Below are 21,856 nucleotides of genomic sequence, written 5' to 3' on the forward strand. Positions count from 1 at the left end.
GTACACGTTGCAAGGTCCCCGATGACCCGGCCGTTGCTGTTCCCTTGTATTGTTTGGATATACCAGGGCTCGAGGCGCAGTCCTTTCCATCAGCTTCTCGGCGTTCAATGTGATCGGCAGGTAAAGGGGTGCCTTGATTTCGCCGCGTATCTGAATTGTAGTGGCCCGGACGCTTTGCTTGTTTACAGCGCATTTGCGGTACGACGCGGCCGGAGTCTCCTGCCGAATTTGAAAGTAGACATTCATCACGACCTCTGACGCCCAAACGTGCCTTTGCGAAAGGGCGTTTTGAAGCGACTCGGTGGCGAAAGCAGCGAAGCACGTGATTCGGCGATTACGGGTATGAAATCACACAGAAAAACCGAGCGCTGCAGCCGTGTTTCCAGCGGATATACAGGTTTTCACCAAACCACATGCATTTACATATATTAATAGAAACATAAACTTCAGAGATTTGATTCCTTTAGTTGCAAATCATTCTCAGCAGTACACATATGGAACATTGTGCAGTTTTTACGCACAAAACAGTTATTTTAAAAGAAATGATTTTTGTGAACTACATTGTGGTGCGTAGGAATGCTCTTCTCGAAGTTGCGAACCGTCCCTCAGCCTTTGGCTGCGCTCGGACGGAAGGTGAAACGAAGTATAAGTAACTCAAAAGGAATAATGTAAAATTGTTAGGAAATTAGGCAAGAATGCACCTATAGGCATTTCCGAAATTCTTTACAATGATAGGCTTACTTCTGGTAACTTTGTCAAAAGGTTTACTTTAATGAATTTTACTTTAGTCTTTCTTTTTCAGAAAAAAAAAACCGTTCGTTCCACAGCAAAATTCCGAGACCAATCTTAGTGCAATGCAAAGTTTATTATAGCAGACAATAGGGTAAATAAACTTACTCTTAATCTGAAATCTCATTAAGTCACAGGGTCTGATGGCATAGCAACCTATGTTTTCAAAATGTGTGCTTTAGGGATTATTCCCTTCCTAGTTACTCTTTTTAATAATTCGCAATTTCCTAGCGTTTCTAGCATGCCGTTTTCCATTCCCATGGCAGCCATGGGAATGGAAAACGGCAAATGTTTTGCTCATTTCTCAGGCTGGCCTCAAGAGTCTGGTTTCTAATTATATGCTCATCTCCTTAAATTGTGCTAGTTTAAAACTACTTAAAAGAGGATTTAGTGCCACGCGCGTCGCCGAGCGGGCGCATGCGTGGCCGAATGGTTACCGCGCTTGGAATTCGCGCGGATGCCACAGGTTCGATTACTGGAAGCGGACACTACTTTTATTTTATATTGGTAGTTAGCGTTCTCGTAAGTTCAAGAACCTTGTCGTCTAATTGAGGTTACGAATGTTCTACACGCCGAACGCTCTACGCCGAATGTTCCAGAAAACTACGCGGATACAAAAGGTGCTCCACCTGGCGTTCCGAGGGCAGTCTCGCTCTCGTGCTCGATTGCGCTACGCCGCCGAACTTCGACGCCTGTGGCGCTACTTATTTGCGCTTTTGTTTTGGGCACAAGTTCACCTAGGTTGAACGTTTAATTTCCCACTGCGCTAACCGTGTCTCTGCGTGTCATTCGTGACATTTTGGTGGAGGTTCAGGGTACAATCCATGAAGCGTGCCCTTCCGAGGATTCGCAGTGCAAGCCCGATTCCCAGCTAGAGAGGACCATCCACAAAGACTACCGCGACCAAAAGAAGCCACCGGATCCTAGGCCTACCCTCGGAATTTGGCTCCCTGTCTGCCAAGGCCAACCTGTCAGCAACTCGGACGAAGAGCAGCCAGTCCGCGCACACCGAGACCGCCCCACCCGTCGTCTACATGCGCGTCCCCCAACGAACCCCGACGACCTACTAGGGGGAGGAAAATGTGGAGGATTGACTTGAATACTATGAACCCGTAGCACGCCATAATAGATGGACCATTGAGCAGTGCCTCCAAAACAAAACATCTAGTTCTCTTTGGAGGGCACTGCGAGGCATTGGTTCCAGAACCATGAGGCTTCACTTGCGCCATGAGACACCTGTATCTTCGCCTGAACGAGACATTCACGAACCAGCATCGTAGACAGCGGGCTAAGGACCTTCTCCGGACAATAACTTAAGGACCAAGCGAAAGCATTACCAGCTTTTGTGAAGGATGTCCTGCACCTGAGTGCACGCGCTGAACACCAGGACACCGAGTAGAAGGAGCTGCGCCCCTCATGACAAGCGTGAAGAGTGAAATCTTCTGCGGTCTTGTACGGCACCCCCCGACTGTTCACGACTTTGTAGCGGATGTTACAAACATTGATCGTGCACTGTAGGCCTGAGCAACACACTACCACCGACTCGTCGGCAAATCTGCTGCGTCAACTGTCGCATGATCGCGGCTTGACATGGACATCCTCGGTGTGAACAACATTCGGCAGATCATCCGTGACGCCCTTGGGGAAGAGCTCCGAAAGCTGCTACCCGCCGCTAACCGACCAGCTTCGCTCTCCATTGCCGAGGTCGTGCGGGAAGAAGTCCACAGATCCACCCAACCAGAGGCTCCCATCACCGCGGCAGCCCCTAGGAACAAACGCTATCTTACGCCGCAATGGCTCGACGGTCACCGCCTCTTCCTCGCGCCTATGCTTCGCCGCCCCGACGTCAGTTACCTGCGCCGCAGTACGACCGACGCCACGACGGCCAGGTCCAGTACGCCAGCCAGGAGCCCCGTGCAACCCGGAAGACCGACGTGTAGCAAACGGCCGACCAACGCCCTATATGCTACCGCTACGGTGTGGCCGGCTACGTATACCGACGGCGCAGCTTCCGCCAGATGGGGCTGAGAGGATTTGCGGCAAACTACCCTTGGCCACACCTGCGAGAACGACCAAGGGAGATCGAGATGTACCTGCGCCGTACGCCGGCTTCTGTGCGAGTCCTTTTTGGGGATCCCGCTCACCATCCCCATGACGTCCCGCATGGTCCCATCGTTTGTTCTGCCGAGAAAGCTTGTCCCACCCAGCGCCGCCTGAACAAGTAAGTGCGGCAACGCCTGGAGGTGGCGTTGCCAAGAACGCCGGAGCGCTGCAGCTCTCCCGACGCCACGCATCGCAACGACGCTCGTGCAGCGGTGCACAACAACCTAAAAGTTGTTATGGACGGCCATGACACATTGGCCCTTATGGACACCGGAGCAGACTAATCAGTCTTGAGTGGAAGGCGGAGCACTACAAATTCCAACCGCCGCAAGGCGCCTTATTACGCCCGTCGGGAGGTGCACTGACCAAGTACAAAATTCACGGCGATACGTGCCACGTCAAAATTCGCCGTTCTACAAGACTGTGCCAGAGACGTCACTCTAGGAGGGACTTTCTGTGTGAATACGGCGCCGTCATCGACCTCCGAGTCAGCAGATTGACGCTGCGTACACCTGTGCCGCCTCCAAAGGAACCGTAACAATGTCGGTTGCCATCTGTTTTGCTGCCGACCACGTGAACCCGCCGCCGCGATCAAGTGTTGTTGTGCCCGTCGTGACCGGTGCAGCTATTTACGGCGATGCTGTCCTGAAAGGTAACGTTCAATTCCTCCTGAGAAGAGAAATAGGCGTCGCAAAGGTTGTCACTGAACTTCAGAATGGACGCATTGTGGTTCTTGTGACGAACTTCCGACAAAAAATGAAACACCTCACTAAAGGTGCCGCTGTGGGCCACGTCGAGAAACTCCGGAACTCCGCCGAAATCGCCGTGACTACTGGAGAATTCTCGCCATCTCAGCAAGACAGTACCTCGCCAGCGCAGCACGACATTGACCCCAAGGTTCTAGGCCCAGAACGACGGCGAATGATTAACCTCCTCACCCAATACAGCGACTGCTTCGCGACGTCGTTGAAGGTACGCCAAGACGCCGTTGCGAAGAACCGTATCGTTACCGATGACGACGCACTCCCTGTGCATCGATCGTCGTACAGAGTTGCCGTAAAAGAAAGGCAGGTCATTCAAGAGCAAGTGCAAGAAATGCTGAACGACGACATAATCCAGCCCTCAAGCAGTCCATGGGCCTCTCCAGTCGTGTTGGTTAAGAAGGACGGAATGCTTAGGTTCTACGACGACAACCGGCAGCTGAATGCGTGGATTAAGGAAGTCGTACATCCACAGCCCCGCATAGAGGACACGCTAGACAGGCAGCGTCACTCTCGATATTTTTCATTCATAGCACTGAAGAGTGGCTACTGGCAGATCGAAGTCGACGAACGCGGCCAAGAGAAGACAACCTTCGTCACGTCGGATGGGCTGTACAATTTCAAGGTGGTGCCCTTCGGATTATGCACGGCATCAGCAACTTTCCAGCGTGTCATGGACCCCATAATGGCAGAACTGAAATGGCAGAGCTGTCTCATGTACCTTGACGACGTCGTAATATTTTCAAGCGACTTCAACGAGCACTTGCGAAGACTTCGAGCTGTTCTTCAAGCCATACAGACCACCCGACTCACCCTCAAGCCATCGAAGTGTCGGTTCGCCTATGACAAACTGAAGTTCCTAAATCACGTGGTTAGCAGTGATGGCGTTCGCCCAGACCCAGAGAAGACTCGCGCCGTCGTAGCGTTTCCAGCGCCAAGAAAGAAGAAGGCCGTGAGAAGATTCCTTCGACATTGTGCGTACTATCGGCACTTCGTTCGCGATTTCGCAAGGATTTCTGCAATACTCACAAACCTCACAAGGGACGCCGAGAAGTTCGAATGGGCCGAGGAGCAGCAGCAGGCATTGGACGAGCTAAACCAACCACTCCAGACTCTTCCTGTTTTTGGACACTTGGATCAGGATGCGGAAACCGAGATTCACACGGACGCAAGTAACGCAGGACATGTCGCGGTACTGGTTCAAGTGCAAGAAGACTCGGAGCGATCTATCGCCTACGCAATTCGGACACTGTTTAAGCCGGAGATATATTACTCCACAACTGAAAAAGAATATGTTGCGGTCGTCTGGGCAATCACAAAGTTTCGTCGGTACTTGTACGGGAGCCCGTTCCGCGTTGTCGCGGACCACCCCTCTCTCTGCTGGCTTGCGTACCTCACGGAACCTTCAAGACGCCTTGCTCGATGGAATATCCGACTGCAGAAGCTCAAAATGACTGTGGTCTACAAGTCAGGCCGCAAGCACACCGACACCGACTGCCTGTCCAGGGCAGTCGGCGTCGATGACGATGGGTGCATCCTATGCGTACGGAACACCGACAAAATGGCACGATGTCAAAGAGACAATCCTGAGTTGCGCGCGCTAATTGAGCACCTCGAAGGATGAGGAAGTATTATCAATACCACCTAGAAGACAAGCCCTGCGCATGACGTCATCGTTAGTAGATCCGCGACCCGCCCCAAGCGGCAAACACCCCGAAGCTTGGCGAGAGGAGGGGCGATTCGGAGCGCGGGTGAAAAGGGATCGCAGCGACCTCGGAGCCTCCGCTAGCAGACGAATTCTCCGCTACGAATTGGTTTTGCCAATTTCCGTGCGAGGTGACTAATGAAACTAAATTGTCACGGGTATCCGCTGCTTTGAATGTTAAGAAAAAGGTGCCACCTCATAAGTGAAGGAAATCTTCTTCGCGTGGGAAAGATATTAGAGCTTTCAGCTTGCGATTTCGGGGCTCTCCTGAAGAAAACACTCTGTCACAACTTATGTAAGCGAGACAAAAGACGAATGTACCTTCGCATTGCCTTTTGAAAAAGGGCAATGTACAAAAGTTATACAACGGAGCTACGTTTCAAATTTACTGTTGTTATCAATCAATTTGTTTCGTTGTAGCAGTTCCCATTTCTCATGAATGTCTTGCTTATAACCGTTTTGTCGAATAGGCGAATACGCCTCGCAAGTGGGCTCATTTTCGTCTTCTGCGCATGAGAAAGGAAGTAGCGGTGACGTCAGAACGCCGAGTCCTGATTGGCTGATCGCGACCCCCTATTGAGCGTCGTCTGCTCCTTTGCAACGTCGTCTGCTCGCAACATCGTCTGCGTCTGTCTTACCTTTCCTGCGACTTTCGGAGCGAACTCGACTTCGCCTTTAACGGAGGGCAGACGAAATAACTCGAGCGGTACGTTGTTTTCGTCTAACAACTAGCAGACGCGCATCAAGGAGGGAAGTCAAAGGACTCACTGGCGAGGTGTCCCGGGGCGCCGAGGTTTGTTTGCTTAGTGTCCGCAAGTTCCCTCCCAAATACTTTTTACCTCCATTCGTGTGCGGCGAGACCCCTCACTCTTTAACGGCGCCGGCGGGTTGGCGCAGTTAGCGTCGTCTGCTTTACGTCTGCTAGTCAAAGCGATGGCTGCTTTACCTTTCCTGCGTCTGTCGGAGATTCGCCGCTTTTTCACCGGCGAGTCACCGTTGCCTCGGGAAACAAGGAGATAACAAGAGGAAGAAATTGACCTCTTAATCTAAAATTGAGGTCAGCGATCAAAGTATAACACGGGAAGGGTTCACAAGGGTCGCGCGGGCATATTCCATTCAGCACGTCAGCCGGTCGTGGGCAGACGGTCGCCGAGTCGCGGAGTGCCTGCTAGGCCTAACTGCCCAGCTCGTTTGGTCGCGTTCGGTGGAATCGTCGCCGTTGGAGCTTTTCCCCGGTGTCTGTGGATCCAGCGTTCTTGTTCGTCGTGCTCGGTTTCAAGTAATTCTTACTTTTTTTTTTGCTGCTTGAAGTCAGGACGCGTGAGAAGCTCACGTAGAAAAATAAACGTCCGTGGGTCGTCGCGACCGCGACGCTGTCGGCCATGCTGACTTGATCGTAAGAAGTGCGTAAGACAGCTTCGGAGCTGTCGTAGGATTTCGCCGTAACCTGCGCAAAACTTACGAAAATTTCGTTTCGTGCATACGAATTTGTTCTTCAGTTTTGTCTTACGCACATTTTTGGCGTAAGATCGTTTCGTGAATCTGGCCTCTGCACTTCCGAAAGTCGCAGGAAAGGTAAGACAGACGCAGACGACGTTGCGAGCAGACGACGTTGCAAAGAAGCAGACGACGCTCAGATAGGGGGGCTCGATCAGCCAATCAGGGCTCAGCGTTCTGACGTCACCGCTACCCCCTGCGCAAGGAGCAGACGAACTTGCCCTCCGCATAGGATGAAGAAGCAAAAGGCAATTTCGAACCACGTACGTATTGCGATGTCAGTATACTCTGGAAGAAGTGGATTGTGCAAATGCAAATCTGACGCTATTACTGATATTAATAAAAGCGGAGTTACAAGAAAAGCAAACTTCTTGCGCGTCCAAAAGAAAAAAAAAACGAGGAGAACGTCGTAGTGCAAAAAAAAAATGATTTCGGTCGCGCTATATACGAAACACAAATTCCGATTGTTAGCGCCCGGACGACTAACGACGAACGTCTTCGTCGCCTTCTACGATAAAAGTCGGCACCCTTTGGACCGCCGTCAACAACTCTTTACAGTTTTCAGTCTACTTTATTTTTATTTTTGAGGAGCTACGACCTCGCGTTCTTTCTTCCTCCTGCTTTTATGTGTTTTTTGTGTGTTTTTGTTTTGTTTACTTGACGGTCGAACCATCGCTCATTTTGTTGAGCACTGTTTAAACGCTTGCAGTATTCACGAGTGGTGCCAGGAAAATGACGTCAACAGAAAAGGAGCTCGCGATTCAGCATAATGCAGTGCTACAGGCCCGTGAATCTTCAAAGTTTGGGGTGGTGGCGGTATAAAAAAGAAGACGCATTAGCGCCCCACGCGAGTCATCATGAATAACACCGGTCACAAACTTCCAAGCCCCACCGCTCCACTCGACACCGACACGGCATACGACAACAAACCGCATCAAAACGCCCCAGAAGGGAAGGCGTCTGCTCCCGTACTGCAACTAGCAAAAGTGAAGTGTTGGGCGGATGCCCTTCCCACGAATATATAAAACAATGCTTTGCGCGTGGATCATTTTCATTTATTATTAAATACATAATGATAAAATTCCAACAATTTGTTTTTCTATCTGATTCAAGCTTGTCGGACTGCTCATAGCACTGGTCGAGCGTGAAAATAACAAAAATGTAAACGTTTTCATGACAGGTTTAAGATTTATCGTTAATAGATCGTTATTTTTCGCAACGGACTAGTATTACAGATTTTGCCTCCATACTTTTGAAGCGCGCTAACAGTTCTTACATACGGCTGTTCATTGCGCCGTGTTTTGTGTCTTCTTCTTTAAATCTTTAATTGTCAGCGACCAAAGAGCTTAACCCCACTTGTCAAGCTCATATATGCCGCGGGGAGAAAAGCTTGTTGAGTAGGAAGTGCCGGGTGCTGTGTCGTTGCTGTGTTTTGTGTATATGTCGGTGCTGTGTAATACATGATACTGTGTTTTCTGTGATGTATGTGGCATGTTGTCTACTCGTGATTGTTCGCATCTTATTAGCAGACTTTATTTTTTTTATAGGCTGCTAGGAATTTCGCTTGGTTGCGCAAGTTACCGCCGGATCTCAAATAGTATCCTCGAGTTATTTATTCATGTAAGTTCGGCATTTGTTTTTCTGTCTAGCGGTTCTGTCGTCGGTACCGACGCCGCCGACCGCCGACGACGCACGTACGTACGTATACATTTGCACGTTTACCTTTCCACGCTGGGAAACTGTTTACTGTGAATAAAAGCATCGAACGAGAACAGACGCGTCCTGTGTGCTCTCAGTTCAGCTGAAAGGCGCGCGGCTCGCTGGGCTCGTTTCTCGCCTGTTCTCGGCTGCTGCCGCCATTTTTTGTAAGGAACACACTCAACCGTGTTTTCCGGAAGGCAGACACGGTGTATCGTGTTAAGTTTACACGGCACTTCATGTGTAGACGGTTAACACACATAGCTGCGTGTAAAACGAACACGCTTTCACGTGTCCGCTATGGGACAACGGTTTACACGTTTGAGTGTGTTATTTTTGCTAACAGTGTAGTAAACGCTACAGGTCGAGCTAGCACAGTTACTTTGCCAGCTCCGCGGTAGTGCGTTGGCTATGCAATCAGGCTCACGACGTCTCTATCGGCTTTCGTAGTGGTCATGCACGGTGTCGAAAGCTTTCCGTAGTTCATGCGACTGTCTTAGCGGGTACAAAAGCTGCCATTTCGGTCGATCACGGACGGGTTCCGACGTTCTACGGGGGAAGACTAACAAGGCAGCGAGAGACGGGCTTTGGCACCCGGAATAATAAGCAAACTTTTACCTGAACCAAATCGTTGTAATTATAACCTATTTAGGTAAGAAACTGTGACAACGTAGTCTGTAACGGATTAACGTAATGTGTTGTGACGTAGTTCCCCCAGCTAAACGCCTTTTTTTGCTTCCGAGATGCGCTCCAAACTCGTGTGGTCCTCTGAGTGGCGTTTGCGACTGCTAAATAGACTGCTCTATCTTTGTTTATGCGCGCGTTGTTATTTGATTGCTGTTGCTGTTGCGATCAGTAGATTCCGCTTCGCAAGCGGACTGACCGTAGTGAATTCTTTCAGCTGTTGGGGTGACAAAACGGGACTCGCAAAAAGTCTGCTTCCGTAGACTCCGAGTCCCCTGGAGGCGTTGGCCGCCGCTCCCACGAGTTTTCGGAGGTACTACGCCGCATTTCCTGGCGGCCACAGCTGCGTGCGCGACTGCTTAGCGCGAGCTGATAACGAGCTGCCACAGTTCATCTGCAACGTGCATGCGACACCATCAAGATTGCCGGACTAGCTCGTTCTGAGCACGACCACTGGAGCATGTGATGGAGCAGACGATGTAACAGACGACGGTGCTCATCCGGGCTACCTGGGGGGCGCTGAGGGAATCTACTAGTGATGATGTTTAGAGGAGGAAACGCGAAAGCCTTGTGTTCCGTGTGGTATTGGTATTATCCCCCATGGCTTCTCGGGAGCCCTGCTGACCTTCGCTATTCAACAAGGTGTACTTTACAAGAACTTCGGAAACAACAACTCGCCATGGCAGCTGGTAATTCCTACTGATCTTAGAGAGGTTTTCCAAGCGTGCCACGGCGACCCGGCGTCCGGACACTTTGACTACAGCCGTACGCTGGCCCGAATTCGCGAGAGGTATTATTGGCCCACGTTCCCGAAGACCGTTCACCTCTACAAACGCTCGTGCTACGAGTGCGAGCGACGCAAGAAACCTCCGACGAAACCGGCAGGTCTCCTGCAGCCGATTGCACGCCGGACCGCACCGTTCCAGCGTTACCGATAATGAAAAAAACACGGAATTTCGATCGTTATAACCGATTTTTGTTGTATCTAGACTAGACACTGATCATTTTCAGTCTAGAAACTCCAGAAACTGATCGTTATAAGCAGTACATCTTTATATGTGGTATCGTTGTAAGTGGGTTGTGTTAAGTTTTTGTCCGTCGCGTAGGCGGTCTGCCGCTCCGCGCTGAGAACAACCACTCTAGTCGGTGTCCAGTGCATAACAAAGTTTATTTCCACGAGCCCCAAAGATATAGCCCGCACTTGGGGGCGTCACAACAAAAGGGTGTTATCACTTGATAGCAACAAGTAACATAGATAAGTAACATACTAGTAGACGGATTCCACCGGAATGATGACGCTGTAACATTTCTTCTTCTCTTAATATTGCAACCGTTGGATAGGGTTCCGGGTCCGCGTAGACCGCCGTAATGGCGGCGGTTCTTGAACGCCGGCGTCTGGAGCCTCTGGCTGCTTTGCCGGTTTCTGGTCCACTTGTGGTCGCCCCGGGCTCTGAGTTGGAAGGTTCATCGAATCGTCCTGGCGGCCTTCCTGGGTGTCCACCGGGCCATGTCTGGAGCGAACCTGGTCCCGATGTCGACAAACCGTTCCTGGAGTCTCGATGACTAGCATTCTTGAGCCCAGGTTGGACTTGACCGTGCTGGGTGACCATCTGTCGCCTTTACCGAAGTTCCGGACCCATACTTCTGCTCCGAGGTCCCCGGCTTCTCCTTCCTGCACAGTGTCATGGAACACGGGACGTGGTGGTACACACATATCCAAACGTGACCGAATTCGGTACCCCAGTAGTAGTTCCCCCGGGGATGCACCCCCTGGAAGGGGCGTCCTTCGATAGTTGATGAGGAATTGTGCCAGCCTCTTTCCTAAGTCTCCATTTTTCATCCTTGCGAGGCCGTCCATAAATCGTTATAACGGCACGTTCCACCAACCCGTTAGATTGGGGGTGGTATGGTGCACAGCGGAGGTGGCATACATTGTTACTGTTCATGAATTTTTCGAAGTGTTGGCTTATAAACTGGGGTCCATTGTCTGTAACTATGGTCTTTGGAAGTCCACATCTGCTAAATATTTCTCGAAGTTGGTTTACTGTGGCTTCGGCCGTGGTGGTTCGCATAATAGAAACTTCCATCCACTTCGAGTGGGAGTCAATCACAGTGGGAGTCAATCACAGGGCAGTGCAGCGCAGCAACGATGCGGACGTCCATGAACCCGTTCCTATTTTTAATACAGGTGCTTGCCTGGAGTGTCGACCCGGTGTCGCAACGCTGCCCTCGGCCTGAGCCAGCGTCTACCAGCATTACCTGTTCAGCGAGAACATCCTTGGTCACCAACTCAAGCTTCAACCATTTCGAGCCCGTCACCGATTCCTGGTCTACGACGGCAGACTTTGTTCCTCGGGCGGAATGGGATGCTCCACCATCATCGACATCAACTACATCCTGGATCCGCCCCCCAAGGCTTGTTATCGTCAGTGGGCAGTGCAGCGCAGCAACGATGCGGACGTCCATGAACCCGTTCCTATTTTTAATACAGGTGCTTGCCTGGAGTGTCGACCCGGTGTCGCAACGCTGCCCTCGGCCTGAGCCAGCGTCTACCAGCATTACCTGTTCAGCGAGAACATCTTTGGTCACCAACTCAAGCTTCAACCATTTCGAGCCCGTCACCGATTCCTGGTCTACGACGGCAGACTTTGTTCCTCGGGCGGAATGGGATGCTCCACCATCATCGACATCAACTACATCCTGGATCCGCCCCCCAAGGCTTGTTATCGTCAGTGGGCAGTGCAGCGCAGCAACGATGCGGACGTCCATGAACCCGTTCCTATTTTTAATACAGGTTGGTAAACCTTTTCTGGTATCCACGCTCAAGAGCAATTACCTGTGTCTTGCTGTGCTGCCCTGCCCAAAAACAGTGTGCGAGAGTCTTACTGGTTCCTTTGATTCTCTGTGTATGCTGATACTGATCCTAAGTGGCGATGTGGAGCTCAACCCTGGGCCTACTGTGGAGGAACAACTTGCGGCAATCTTAACCAATCAGCAAAGTTTATCGGCTGACATAAGGTCAATGCAAACAAAACTCGAGCTACACATGTCTGGCACTAACGAACGTCTAACAGCAATAGAGTCAACTATCAAAGAATTATCAAAGGCTCCTCCAAAGGTAGAGCGGTGTGAGCAAAACCTAAAGCACCTATCCGACAAAGTAACATTTTTAACTGAGAAAGTAGACGACCTAGAAAACAGAGGAAGGCGGAATAATTTAATTATTCACGGAATAAAAGAGGTTAAAGATGAAAGTGCAACGGAATTAAAAGAACTGGTGCTTCAGAGTATTTTCGAAGAGAAGCTAGGTGTTACCGTTGCCAGTGTTGAGAGGATACATAGACTGGGGCGCTTGACAGAAGGTAAACCGAGGCCCGTAATTCTGCGTCTGTACGATTTCAACGAAAAGCTAGATATCCTTCGTAACGCAAGTAAACTGAAGGGGTCGCAGGTGTTCATATCTGAAGACTTCTCACGTAGGGTCCAGCTAGTACGAAAAGAACTCTGGAATAGCATAAAACATACTCGAAAGCCAGAAGACAAAGTATCTTTACGTTACGACAAATTAATAGTCAACAGCGAGGTATATACTTGGGACGAGTCGACACGCCAACTAATGAAATTATCAAGCTCAGTTCCCACCCAACGGAATGAATCATAGCTACTACCACGGAAACATGTTGTGTCACGACCACCTGTGACGAACCTTGAGGCACTACTTATTAACTGTCGCAGCATAAAAAATAAAATTGATGACTTTGCTGAACTTGTCGCTACGACGCAACCTAGCATTGTAATGGGTACGGAATCTTGGTTAATCGAAGAGATAGCTGACGAAGAAATTTTCCCTTCCAATTATTCTGCCTATCGAAAGGATAGAACTACACATGGTGGTGGCGTTTTTTTACTGATAGCAAACGACCTTCAGAGTTCGCAAATAAATGTTCCTTGTTCATCGTGTGAATCGGTTTGGTGTAAGATTTATCTAAATTCCGGGGAAACCCTAGCTATCGGATCATATTACCGGCCCCCCAGCGCAACCCATGAATCACTGTTATCCCTATCTGATGAGCTGTCTTCCATCTCAAGTGATTATCTTGTACTTGGGGGTGACTTTAACCTGCCTGACATAACATGGCACGATAAGCAAATGTTAACTACCGGCTCTTCGATATTATACACGACATTTTCTCACTTTGTCTCAAGCTTTGGGTTGTCTCAATACGTCACTGAACCAACCAGAGTGGACTTCAATAGATCAAGTACACTAGACCTCCTTCTTTGCGATTCCAGAACAGTTGTTTCTGCAGTCACAAACCTTCCGGGCATTAGCGATCACGACATAGTTACAGCAAGTATACAGTGTAAACGTCCGCTATCGGCTCTGCAGTCCCCACGCAGGATTTATTTTTACGACCAGGGCAATTACGCTAGCCTTGCTGACGAACTTGTAGCGTTTTTTGCCATTTTTGAAATGCACAGCTATGAGATGGACGTTGAAACCCTGTGGAACATTTTTAAAACTAAGCTTACTGCCTTAATCGACACTTACATCCCACACAAGCTATTCTCTCCAAGAAAGCAAAAAAACAAACCTTGGATAAATGGAGAGTTACGGCAAATTTTGAGGAAAAAGAAGCGCGCATACTTAACTTTCCGCAGGACTTCTATTGCCGCGTCCCTTAATCGGTTACGCGACCTAAGTAAACTCTACAAAATAAAACTTAAATTAGCTAAAAATGTTTTTCAGAGCACTTTAAGTGACCGTCTTAAAAGGAGCCCTAAAGAATTCTGGAAATTGGTAAAAAGCAACAAGAAGGACCAGGTTGGCATACCACCAATTGAAGAACTTGAACAGACCATACACGATGACCAAGCAAAAGCTACATGCTTTAGTAGATACTTCCAATCAGTTTTTTCTCCCCCAATAACTGCGGTGCACTTGGCTCTGCCAAACGCAGTAAATGAATTCCGTGACATGCCGGAAATTGAATTCCACTCTGACGGGCTGGTTAAACTTCTGGGGTCACTTAAAACTGATAAGTCTCCAGGTCCTGATGGCATTCCTAACAAGATTCTTAAGGAATGCGCAGGTATACTCGCTATGTTCTTGCACGTCCTGTTTACCAGATCTATATCAGATAGTATTTTGCCTTCTGACTGGAAGAAAGCTCATGTTGTGCCTGTGCATAGAAGCGGCCCCAAAAACAAAGTTGAAAATTACAGGCCCATATCGTTGCTAAGCACGTCTTCTAAACTTATGGAACATGTGATCTACACAAGTATCGCTCAACATTTACAGTCAAATAATTTTTTCACTCCATCCCAGCACGGGTTCCGCCCAGGCTTGTCATGCACTACTCAGCTAGTAGAATTTTACCATGACCTAGCAAACGCATACGATAAAGGCCTTCAAACAGATTTTATTTTTCTTGATTTCCGGAAAGCTTTTGATCTCGTGCCACATAAATTTATTCTGCATAAAATGAAGTCCTTAAAAATAGATGGTAAAGTTCTTGGGTGGTTAGCAGATTACCTAAGTGGCAGGACTCAAGCAGTGTTAATTAATGGCAAGTCATCTGATTTTATTTCCGTCACTTCTGGTGTACCCCAGGGTTCGGTGTTGGGGCCGCTTTTATTTTTAATATTTATCAATGACATTGTTGTAGACGTTTTTTCTAGTATACGCCTGTATGCTGACGATTGTATAATTTATCGAGCAGTAAGTTCGGTCAACGATTGTATCACTCTGCAGGCCGACCTTGACCGCATAGCAAACTGGTGTAGTGCTTGGGGAATGGATTTGAACGTTAACAAATGTCACTTTGTCCGTGTAACTAGAAAGCGTAACCCTATCACCACCATGTACCAGATTAACGACATTCCCATCAACATGTCACCACAAGTAAAATATTTAGGCGTTTACTTTTCCCACGATTTGTCATGGCGCTTTCACATTGAGTATATGACTGCTAAAGCTAATCGGATGCTAGGCTTCATCAAACGTAATTTCAAAAATTCTCCTCAAGAGGTCAAAAACACCCTGTATCTCACAAATATTCGGCCCATTCTAGAGTACGCTTCAGAAGTTTGGGATCCCCACCAGCAGTACCTGATAAATAGTATAGAACTGATACAAAACAGAGCCGCCAGATTTGTCCTTAATGCATACTCGCGTGGTCAAAGTGTAACTGCCATGAAACGCGATCTTAACTGGCAGCCTCTACTGAATCGTCGTAAATGCTTCCGCCTGAAACTCCTTCACAGCATATATTACGATCAGTGTGGAATTGACAAAATGCGTTATTTACTTCCACCTCGCTTTATCTCTCGGCGCCTGGATCATAGCAGAAAAATTAGGCCTTTTCCCAGCAGAACAGACATTTACAAATACTCATTTTTTCCTTGTACAATACTCAACTGGAACAATTTACCTGAAGAGATCGTCTCAACAAGCGTAAGCTATCAATTTTATCAGGCATTGTCAGATTCTTAAAACCTGTTATTTCTACAAACTTCAGCTTTGTAGAAATATATATTCACGAGTGCAGTGTCTAGTTTTACGCTGGTTTGGGTTTACGTTTGTCTTTATTGTCATGTTGATTTCTCCTGGTAAGTCACATTTTGAGTTTTGACTGTTTAGGCAATTTAAGTGTTCTTTGGCGTCATGCTCATTTTGTATTTGCCCCTCCCCCGCTATAATGCCCTCACGGGCGCTGTGGGGTTATTTCAATAAACAATAAACAATAAACAGCATTTTGTCGTCAATGGGCCCCGCAAAATCGATATGCAGTCTCGACCATCTTTCTTTCGTTTCTGGCCATTTCACTGGTGAGCACTTGGGGGGCATTGGGGCGGCTTGTATGCAGTCTTGACAGCTTCTACTGAGTAGTTCCACCTCACCGTCAAGTCTGGGCCACCAGAACGATGACCGAGCCTTCCTCTTCATGACAGCGACACCCTGGTGTGGTTCGTGGAGCAGCATCAGCATCTCCTGGCGGGCCTTGGTTGAGATCACGAGGCGCCGGCCCCAGTAGAGTAGCCCTTGGTACACAGACAACTCGAGCTTCCTGTAAAAATACGGCTGCAAGAATAACCAACTTTCTGGCAACCTATCGGGCCAGCCGTCCTGCACATGTCGCATTGTCTGCAACAACGTGACGTCTGTTCTCGTCAGGTCTTTCAACCGCTGTGTGGAAATAAAGGTCTCGTCTACCTGGCTCATCGTTAACACGTATTCTGGAAGTTCTTCTTCCCCGCGTGGTCCCTGCTGGGGCATTGGCAGGCGACTCAATGCATCGGCGTTCGCGTTTTGTTTCCCTGGCCGAAATTCAATACTGTAAAGGAAATCGCTCAGCAGCAAGGCCCACCGTTGAATCCTCCCGAATGCCAGCAGTGGAATTCGCCGGTCTTCTCGTAGCAGGCCCACCAATGGCTGATTATCTGTGACTAAGATAAATCTGCGGCCTAGTGGATAGTCCCGGAATTTGGTGACGCCAAATACTAAAGCCAGGGCCTCCTTTTCCAGTTGTGAATAATTTTTCTGCGCTGGCGAGAGCGTTCTGGATCGAAACGCTATCGGCTTATTTATGCTTTGAACTTTGTGCGACAGCACGGCTCCACTCTGGTGGGTGACGCGTCACATTCTAATCTGAGAGGCATGTTAGGGTCGAAAAATGTTAGGACCGGGGACGTCAGCAAGACCGCTTTTGCTGGTTTGGCGGATTCTTCTTGCCGCGGCCCCCAGCGCCACTTTTGATCTTTCCCGAGCAACTCGTATAACGGTGCTAACAAGGTAGATATGTTGGGAAGGAACCGATGGTAATATGTCAGCAGCCCCAGTTAAGAGCGCAGCTCGGTTACATTTGTGGGTTTCGGTGCCTCTCTGATGGCTTCCAAGTTCTCCATCGGGTGCAGGCCTTCTTTGTCAATCCTATGGCCCAGGTAAGTGATGTCTGGTCTCCCGAACTGACATTTCGACCGCCGAAGCCGGACCCCCATGTCCCGGAACCGCTGCAGCACACGCCTTAAGTTGTCGGTTCCTTGTTGCTTTGCCACGAGAACATCGTCTAAGTACACCTGTACTCCACCTAGTCCTGCCAATATGCTTTCCATCTTCCTTTGAAAAATCGCCGGCGCCGAGGCAGTCCCAAATGGAAGACGATTAAAACAAAAAAGTCCTCTGTGCATGTTGATAACCGTTAGTTTCCTAGATTCTTCGTCTAGCTCCACCTGGTTGTAGGCGTCTCGGAGCTCTAACGTGCTGAACACTGATCCGCCGCGCAACGAAGCAAACATATCCGCTATATTCGGTAGAGGATATTGTTCGGTGTTTCATGCCACGTTTGCCGTCAGCTTGAAATTTCCACACAAGCGCACCAAACTGTCCCCCTTCTGTACCGGCACAATCGGGGCTGCCCACTCAGAATGACTGACAGGTGAAAGCACTGCCGACTCTAGCAACCGATCTATCTCCTCGGATACTTTTTCGCGAAGAGCGTAAGGAACTGGCCTTGCCTTTATAAACTTGGGCACCGCCGCTTCCTTCACGTGCAGATGCACTGGTGCTCCCTTGATGGTCCCGAGTCCAGGCTCGAATAGGTCTCGGTACGCGATGGGTAGCTTTCCTGCGCCGTCCGATGGTCCTGGAACGACACTTGACACTGTGGGGTCCAGCAAGTTCAACTTCGCGATCACGTCTCGACCGCAAAGGACTGGTCCCTTGCCATCCACAACCACCAGCGACGCTGGTGCGATGACGTCTTGAATGGCCGCTCGCATGTGTAGCTCTCCGAAAACGGGTAGTTTCCTTAAGTAGCACCGGAGTCGCAGGTTGCTTTCGGACAGCGCCGGCCAATGCTCCTTGTGCTAATGGTACACCTCACGCGAAATTACACAAACGGGGGAGCCAGTGTTCACTTCCATAGTAAGGGGCACACCATTCCAGCAGATCTGTCTTTCGACGGGAGGCTCGAGTCTTGTCTTTTTACAGGAGTCTACCACGTACACCGTAGACAAGTCCACCTCTTCTTCACTTTCCGCTACGGCTGCTACCGCTGTCTGCCGTCGACGGGGCGACAGAAAATCTTTTTTTTTCTCTGCACTTCTTTGCAAAATGCCCTTGTCGGCCGCATCTGAAGCACTTCGCAAACTTGTTGCGGCACGTCTCCCGTGAATGTGACTTGTTCCCGCAACGCTCGCATTCGTTTTCATCGACCGGTCATACCTTCTTTCCTGGTTAACCGATTTTCCCGCCATTCTGTTTAACTCGGCTTCGGTCTTCACCTCGTTCCCTTCCATATTCTTTACCTCTCTGGTGGCTAATTCGGCCGCGGTTGCCTAATCTTTGGCCTCTTGCCGTGTGAAATCTCCTTTTGACAGTAGCTGCCGCAGAACCGTCTGATTTCGCACTCCACAAACAATACGATCCCTTAGCATTCGGTCTACGCTGCCGCCGAAATTGCAGTAATCAGATATTTTCTGCAGTTCCACAATGAAGTCTTGTACGGACTCGCCTTCTTGCTGCTGACGGTTGAAGAATTTGTAGCTCTGCGCGATCTCATTCGGCCGTGGAGCATAGTGTTGATTGAGAATGTCTACAACTTCTTTGTACGCTAATTCGTTTATCTTAGGCGGTGCACACAATCCTTTTAAAACATCAATCGTTCGAGAGCCCAACGCAGCCACCAACAACGCGCGTTTTCTATTGTCCTCCGTAATCTCATTGCCCTCAAAATAGCCTTCCACTCGAATGTAATATATATCCCACTTATCTGTAGTTTCGTCAAAGTGGGGGACTTGAAACGCCGTCGTCGTCGTCGCATTTGCCATTGCTGCCGTGGCCCGCTTGTGCCCGTCGTTGCTTGCGTTCACCTCGTCGCCACTGTTTTCGCCCGTCGCGTAGGCGGTCTGCGCTCCGCGCTGAGAACAACCACCCTAGTCGGTGTCCAGTGCATAACAAAGTTTATTCCCACGAGCCCCAAAGATATAGCATGCATTTGGGGGCGTCACAGCAAAAGGGCGTTATGACTTGATAACAACAAGTAGCATAGATACGTAACATAGACGGATTCCACCGGAATGATGATGCTGCAACAGGTTGCACTTACTTGGTCCTTCTACACCGTCGACGTTTGGAAACCGCTGGATAATCGTAGCCACTGAATATCTAACCCGGCACGCCGAGATCACGGTGGCCGAGACAAAGGCCCTTCAATTTGGAACCGCCGAAAAAGCCGCCAAGTTCTTGGTCGAATCGGTTGTCTTTTGACATGGCGCTCCTTAAGTATTAATTACAGATTGAGCGTCGACGTTCATGGTGTGGCTGACCCAGGAGATAGTTCGTCTGAGTTACACTGAACACAGTCAAACCCCGGCATACCATTCGCATTGCAAAGGACTGACGGAACGACTCAACAAGACCATCGCCAACATAAACGCTATGTACAGCTCCAACGGAAAAAGAGTAGCACAAGTGACCGATGACCGGAGCGGCAAAATCGCGACACGCGGCGCTCTTGTTCCCAAGCGTGCCGATAGCGAGAGTGCCAGTCACGTTGCATGTCTCAACGCGGGGGTGGCCGGCAGAAAATTGAGAGATAAGATAGCTGTTAAAGTGATGGCTTTAGGATGGGCTGTTTTTTGCCGGCAACCCCCCCCCCCCCCCCCCCCCCCCCCCCCCCGTTGAGACATGGAACGTGACTGGCACTCTCGCTATCGGCGCGCTCGGGAACAATAGCGCCGCGTGTCGCGATTTTGCCGCTCCGGTCGTCGGTCACTTGTGCTACTCTTTTTCCGTTGCAGCTGTACGTTAACGTTGCGCACAGGACATGGGACGAAGTGTTGCCGTACGTCACGTTTGTCTACAACACTGCTACAACACTGTCTACAACAAATTGGCGCTCGTGTGCCTTTCCGAACGTCTGCTTGAATGGATAACATATCACTTAACAAATCGTACACAGTGCGCAGTTATTAATGGCCAAACATATCCGCATGCTGCTGTAACCTTGGGCGCCTCCTAGGGGTCCGTACTCGGGCAACCATTTTGTTTAAAATAATATCAATAATATACCACATCACTAAGCATATTGTATACGTTTTTTCGCAGATGATTGTGCTATTCACAGCCAAGTGAAAAACGAAAATAGTTTTTTTTTTTTATTTCAGTTAGACCTGGATAAAATAATGACATGGTGTGGCACAAGGGAAATATTTCTAAATAATAATAAATGCAATTATGTGAGATTCAGAGAAATAAAAGCAACCATTCTTATCGAAATATGAGTTGAACGGTGTTGCATTGAAGGAATTCACTGATGTCAAATATGTGCGTGTTTATTTTAGCAACGATCTCTCCTGGGGTAAACACATGACGCAATAACGAAGCCAATCGCGTTTGAAACTTCATCAACCGGAATTTCAAGGAAGCCCCATAAAACATTAAGGAATTGTCATGCACGACAAATGTCATGCCGATCATAGATTTTGCGTGCCCGGTGTGGTACCCACATTTTTCAAATCAAATATCGAAGGTATTTGATTTGAAAAGAGAGCCGCTCGTTTAGTGCCAAATAATTATAAGTTCTGCTCAAGCATAACGAAATTAAAGAAACAACTAGATTGGAAACTACGTGATTTACGGGGAATGTTTCCTTAAGTAAAAATTGACCGAAAACTTTTTTGTTAGAACAAACGGCTATTGCGGAGGGTAACTATTTCTATGCTCCTGAATACATCCACTAAAAATTAGAAGCACTAGGTGCAGAAGGTAAATCAGGAAGAATTCATGTTTTAAAGAATTAATTGGTGACTGGAATTGTCTACAAGAACGTGGGGTCACTGAAACTTCCGATTCCATGTCTTCATTTTTATTATTAAACACCCCTAGATATTAGTGGTCAGCGATTTTTGTGTACCGCAGCTTCGTGTTGTGATATTTGTGTAGTATAATCGTACTTTACATTGTCATGTGCAGACTGTCACAAAATAAAATGTACAGGGTTTTTATTTCCGCAAAAATAAACTAGCATCGCCGAACGCTCATTCTCCGTCCAAAGGTAGCGCTAGAGGTCACAACCAGATGCCAAAGTTTCAGCCAGATCCGATAACTTAATCAAAAGTTATGTGATTTTCTGAAAATTTCAATGGGAAAATGGCGGCCGATGGAGTTTTCGAATACATGGGGCTCTATGGAACCAGAAACCGACAACGGGCAAAAATGAGCTCCATTTTCCCATTGAATTTTTTAGAAAATCACTTATAACTTTTGATTAAGTTATCGGATCGGGCTGAAACTTTGGCATCTGGTTGTGACCTCCCGAGCTACCTTCGGGCAAAGAATGAGAGTTCGGCGATGCCTAGTTTAATTTTGCGGTAAAAAAAACCCTGTAACTTTTCTTTTGTGACACCCTGTATTTGAATTTTCATTCGGAATGTTTGAGTGACGGTGCAAGGGTTAATTTTATATGATGCACCCCCTCCCCGCCTGCAATAATGCCAATGTGGCGACACAAGTAATGTGCAAATAAATAAATAAAAGACTGGGTGGAAAGACGAAGTGCACGAAGAAAAGCTTTCGATAGAAAACATATAGCTGGAAGGCCGCAGTTCACGAAAC

General features: G+C 48.6%; 1 protein-coding gene and 1 pseudogene across 1 annotated transcript; one reads left to right on the forward strand and one right to left on the reverse strand.

Annotated features, from left to right (window-relative positions):
• The first annotated feature begins 11,349 nt into the window (after positions 1-11,349).
• LOC121833538 lies at positions 11,350-18,024 on the forward strand. Its single transcript, XM_042286936.1, has 2 exons — positions 11,350-13,978; positions 17,914-18,024. Exons 1-2 carry the CDS (start codon positions 13,034-13,036, stop codon positions 18,022-18,024), a joined length of 1,056 nt encoding a protein of 351 aa, XP_042142870.1. The 5' UTR covers positions 11,350-13,033.
• Positions 18,025-18,268: 244 nt separating this feature from the next.
• LOC120843903 lies at positions 18,269-19,029 on the reverse strand (annotated as a pseudogene).
• Between the last annotated feature and the right edge of the window lie 2,827 nt (positions 19,030-21,856).

Source organism: Ixodes scapularis, unplaced genomic scaffold, assembly GCF_016920785.2.
Source record: "Ixodes scapularis isolate PalLabHiFi unplaced genomic scaffold, ASM1692078v2 PGA_scaffold8__174_contigs__length_109621045, whole genome shotgun sequence".
NCBI lineage: Eukaryota > Metazoa > Arthropoda > Arachnida > Ixodida > Ixodidae > Ixodes > Ixodes scapularis.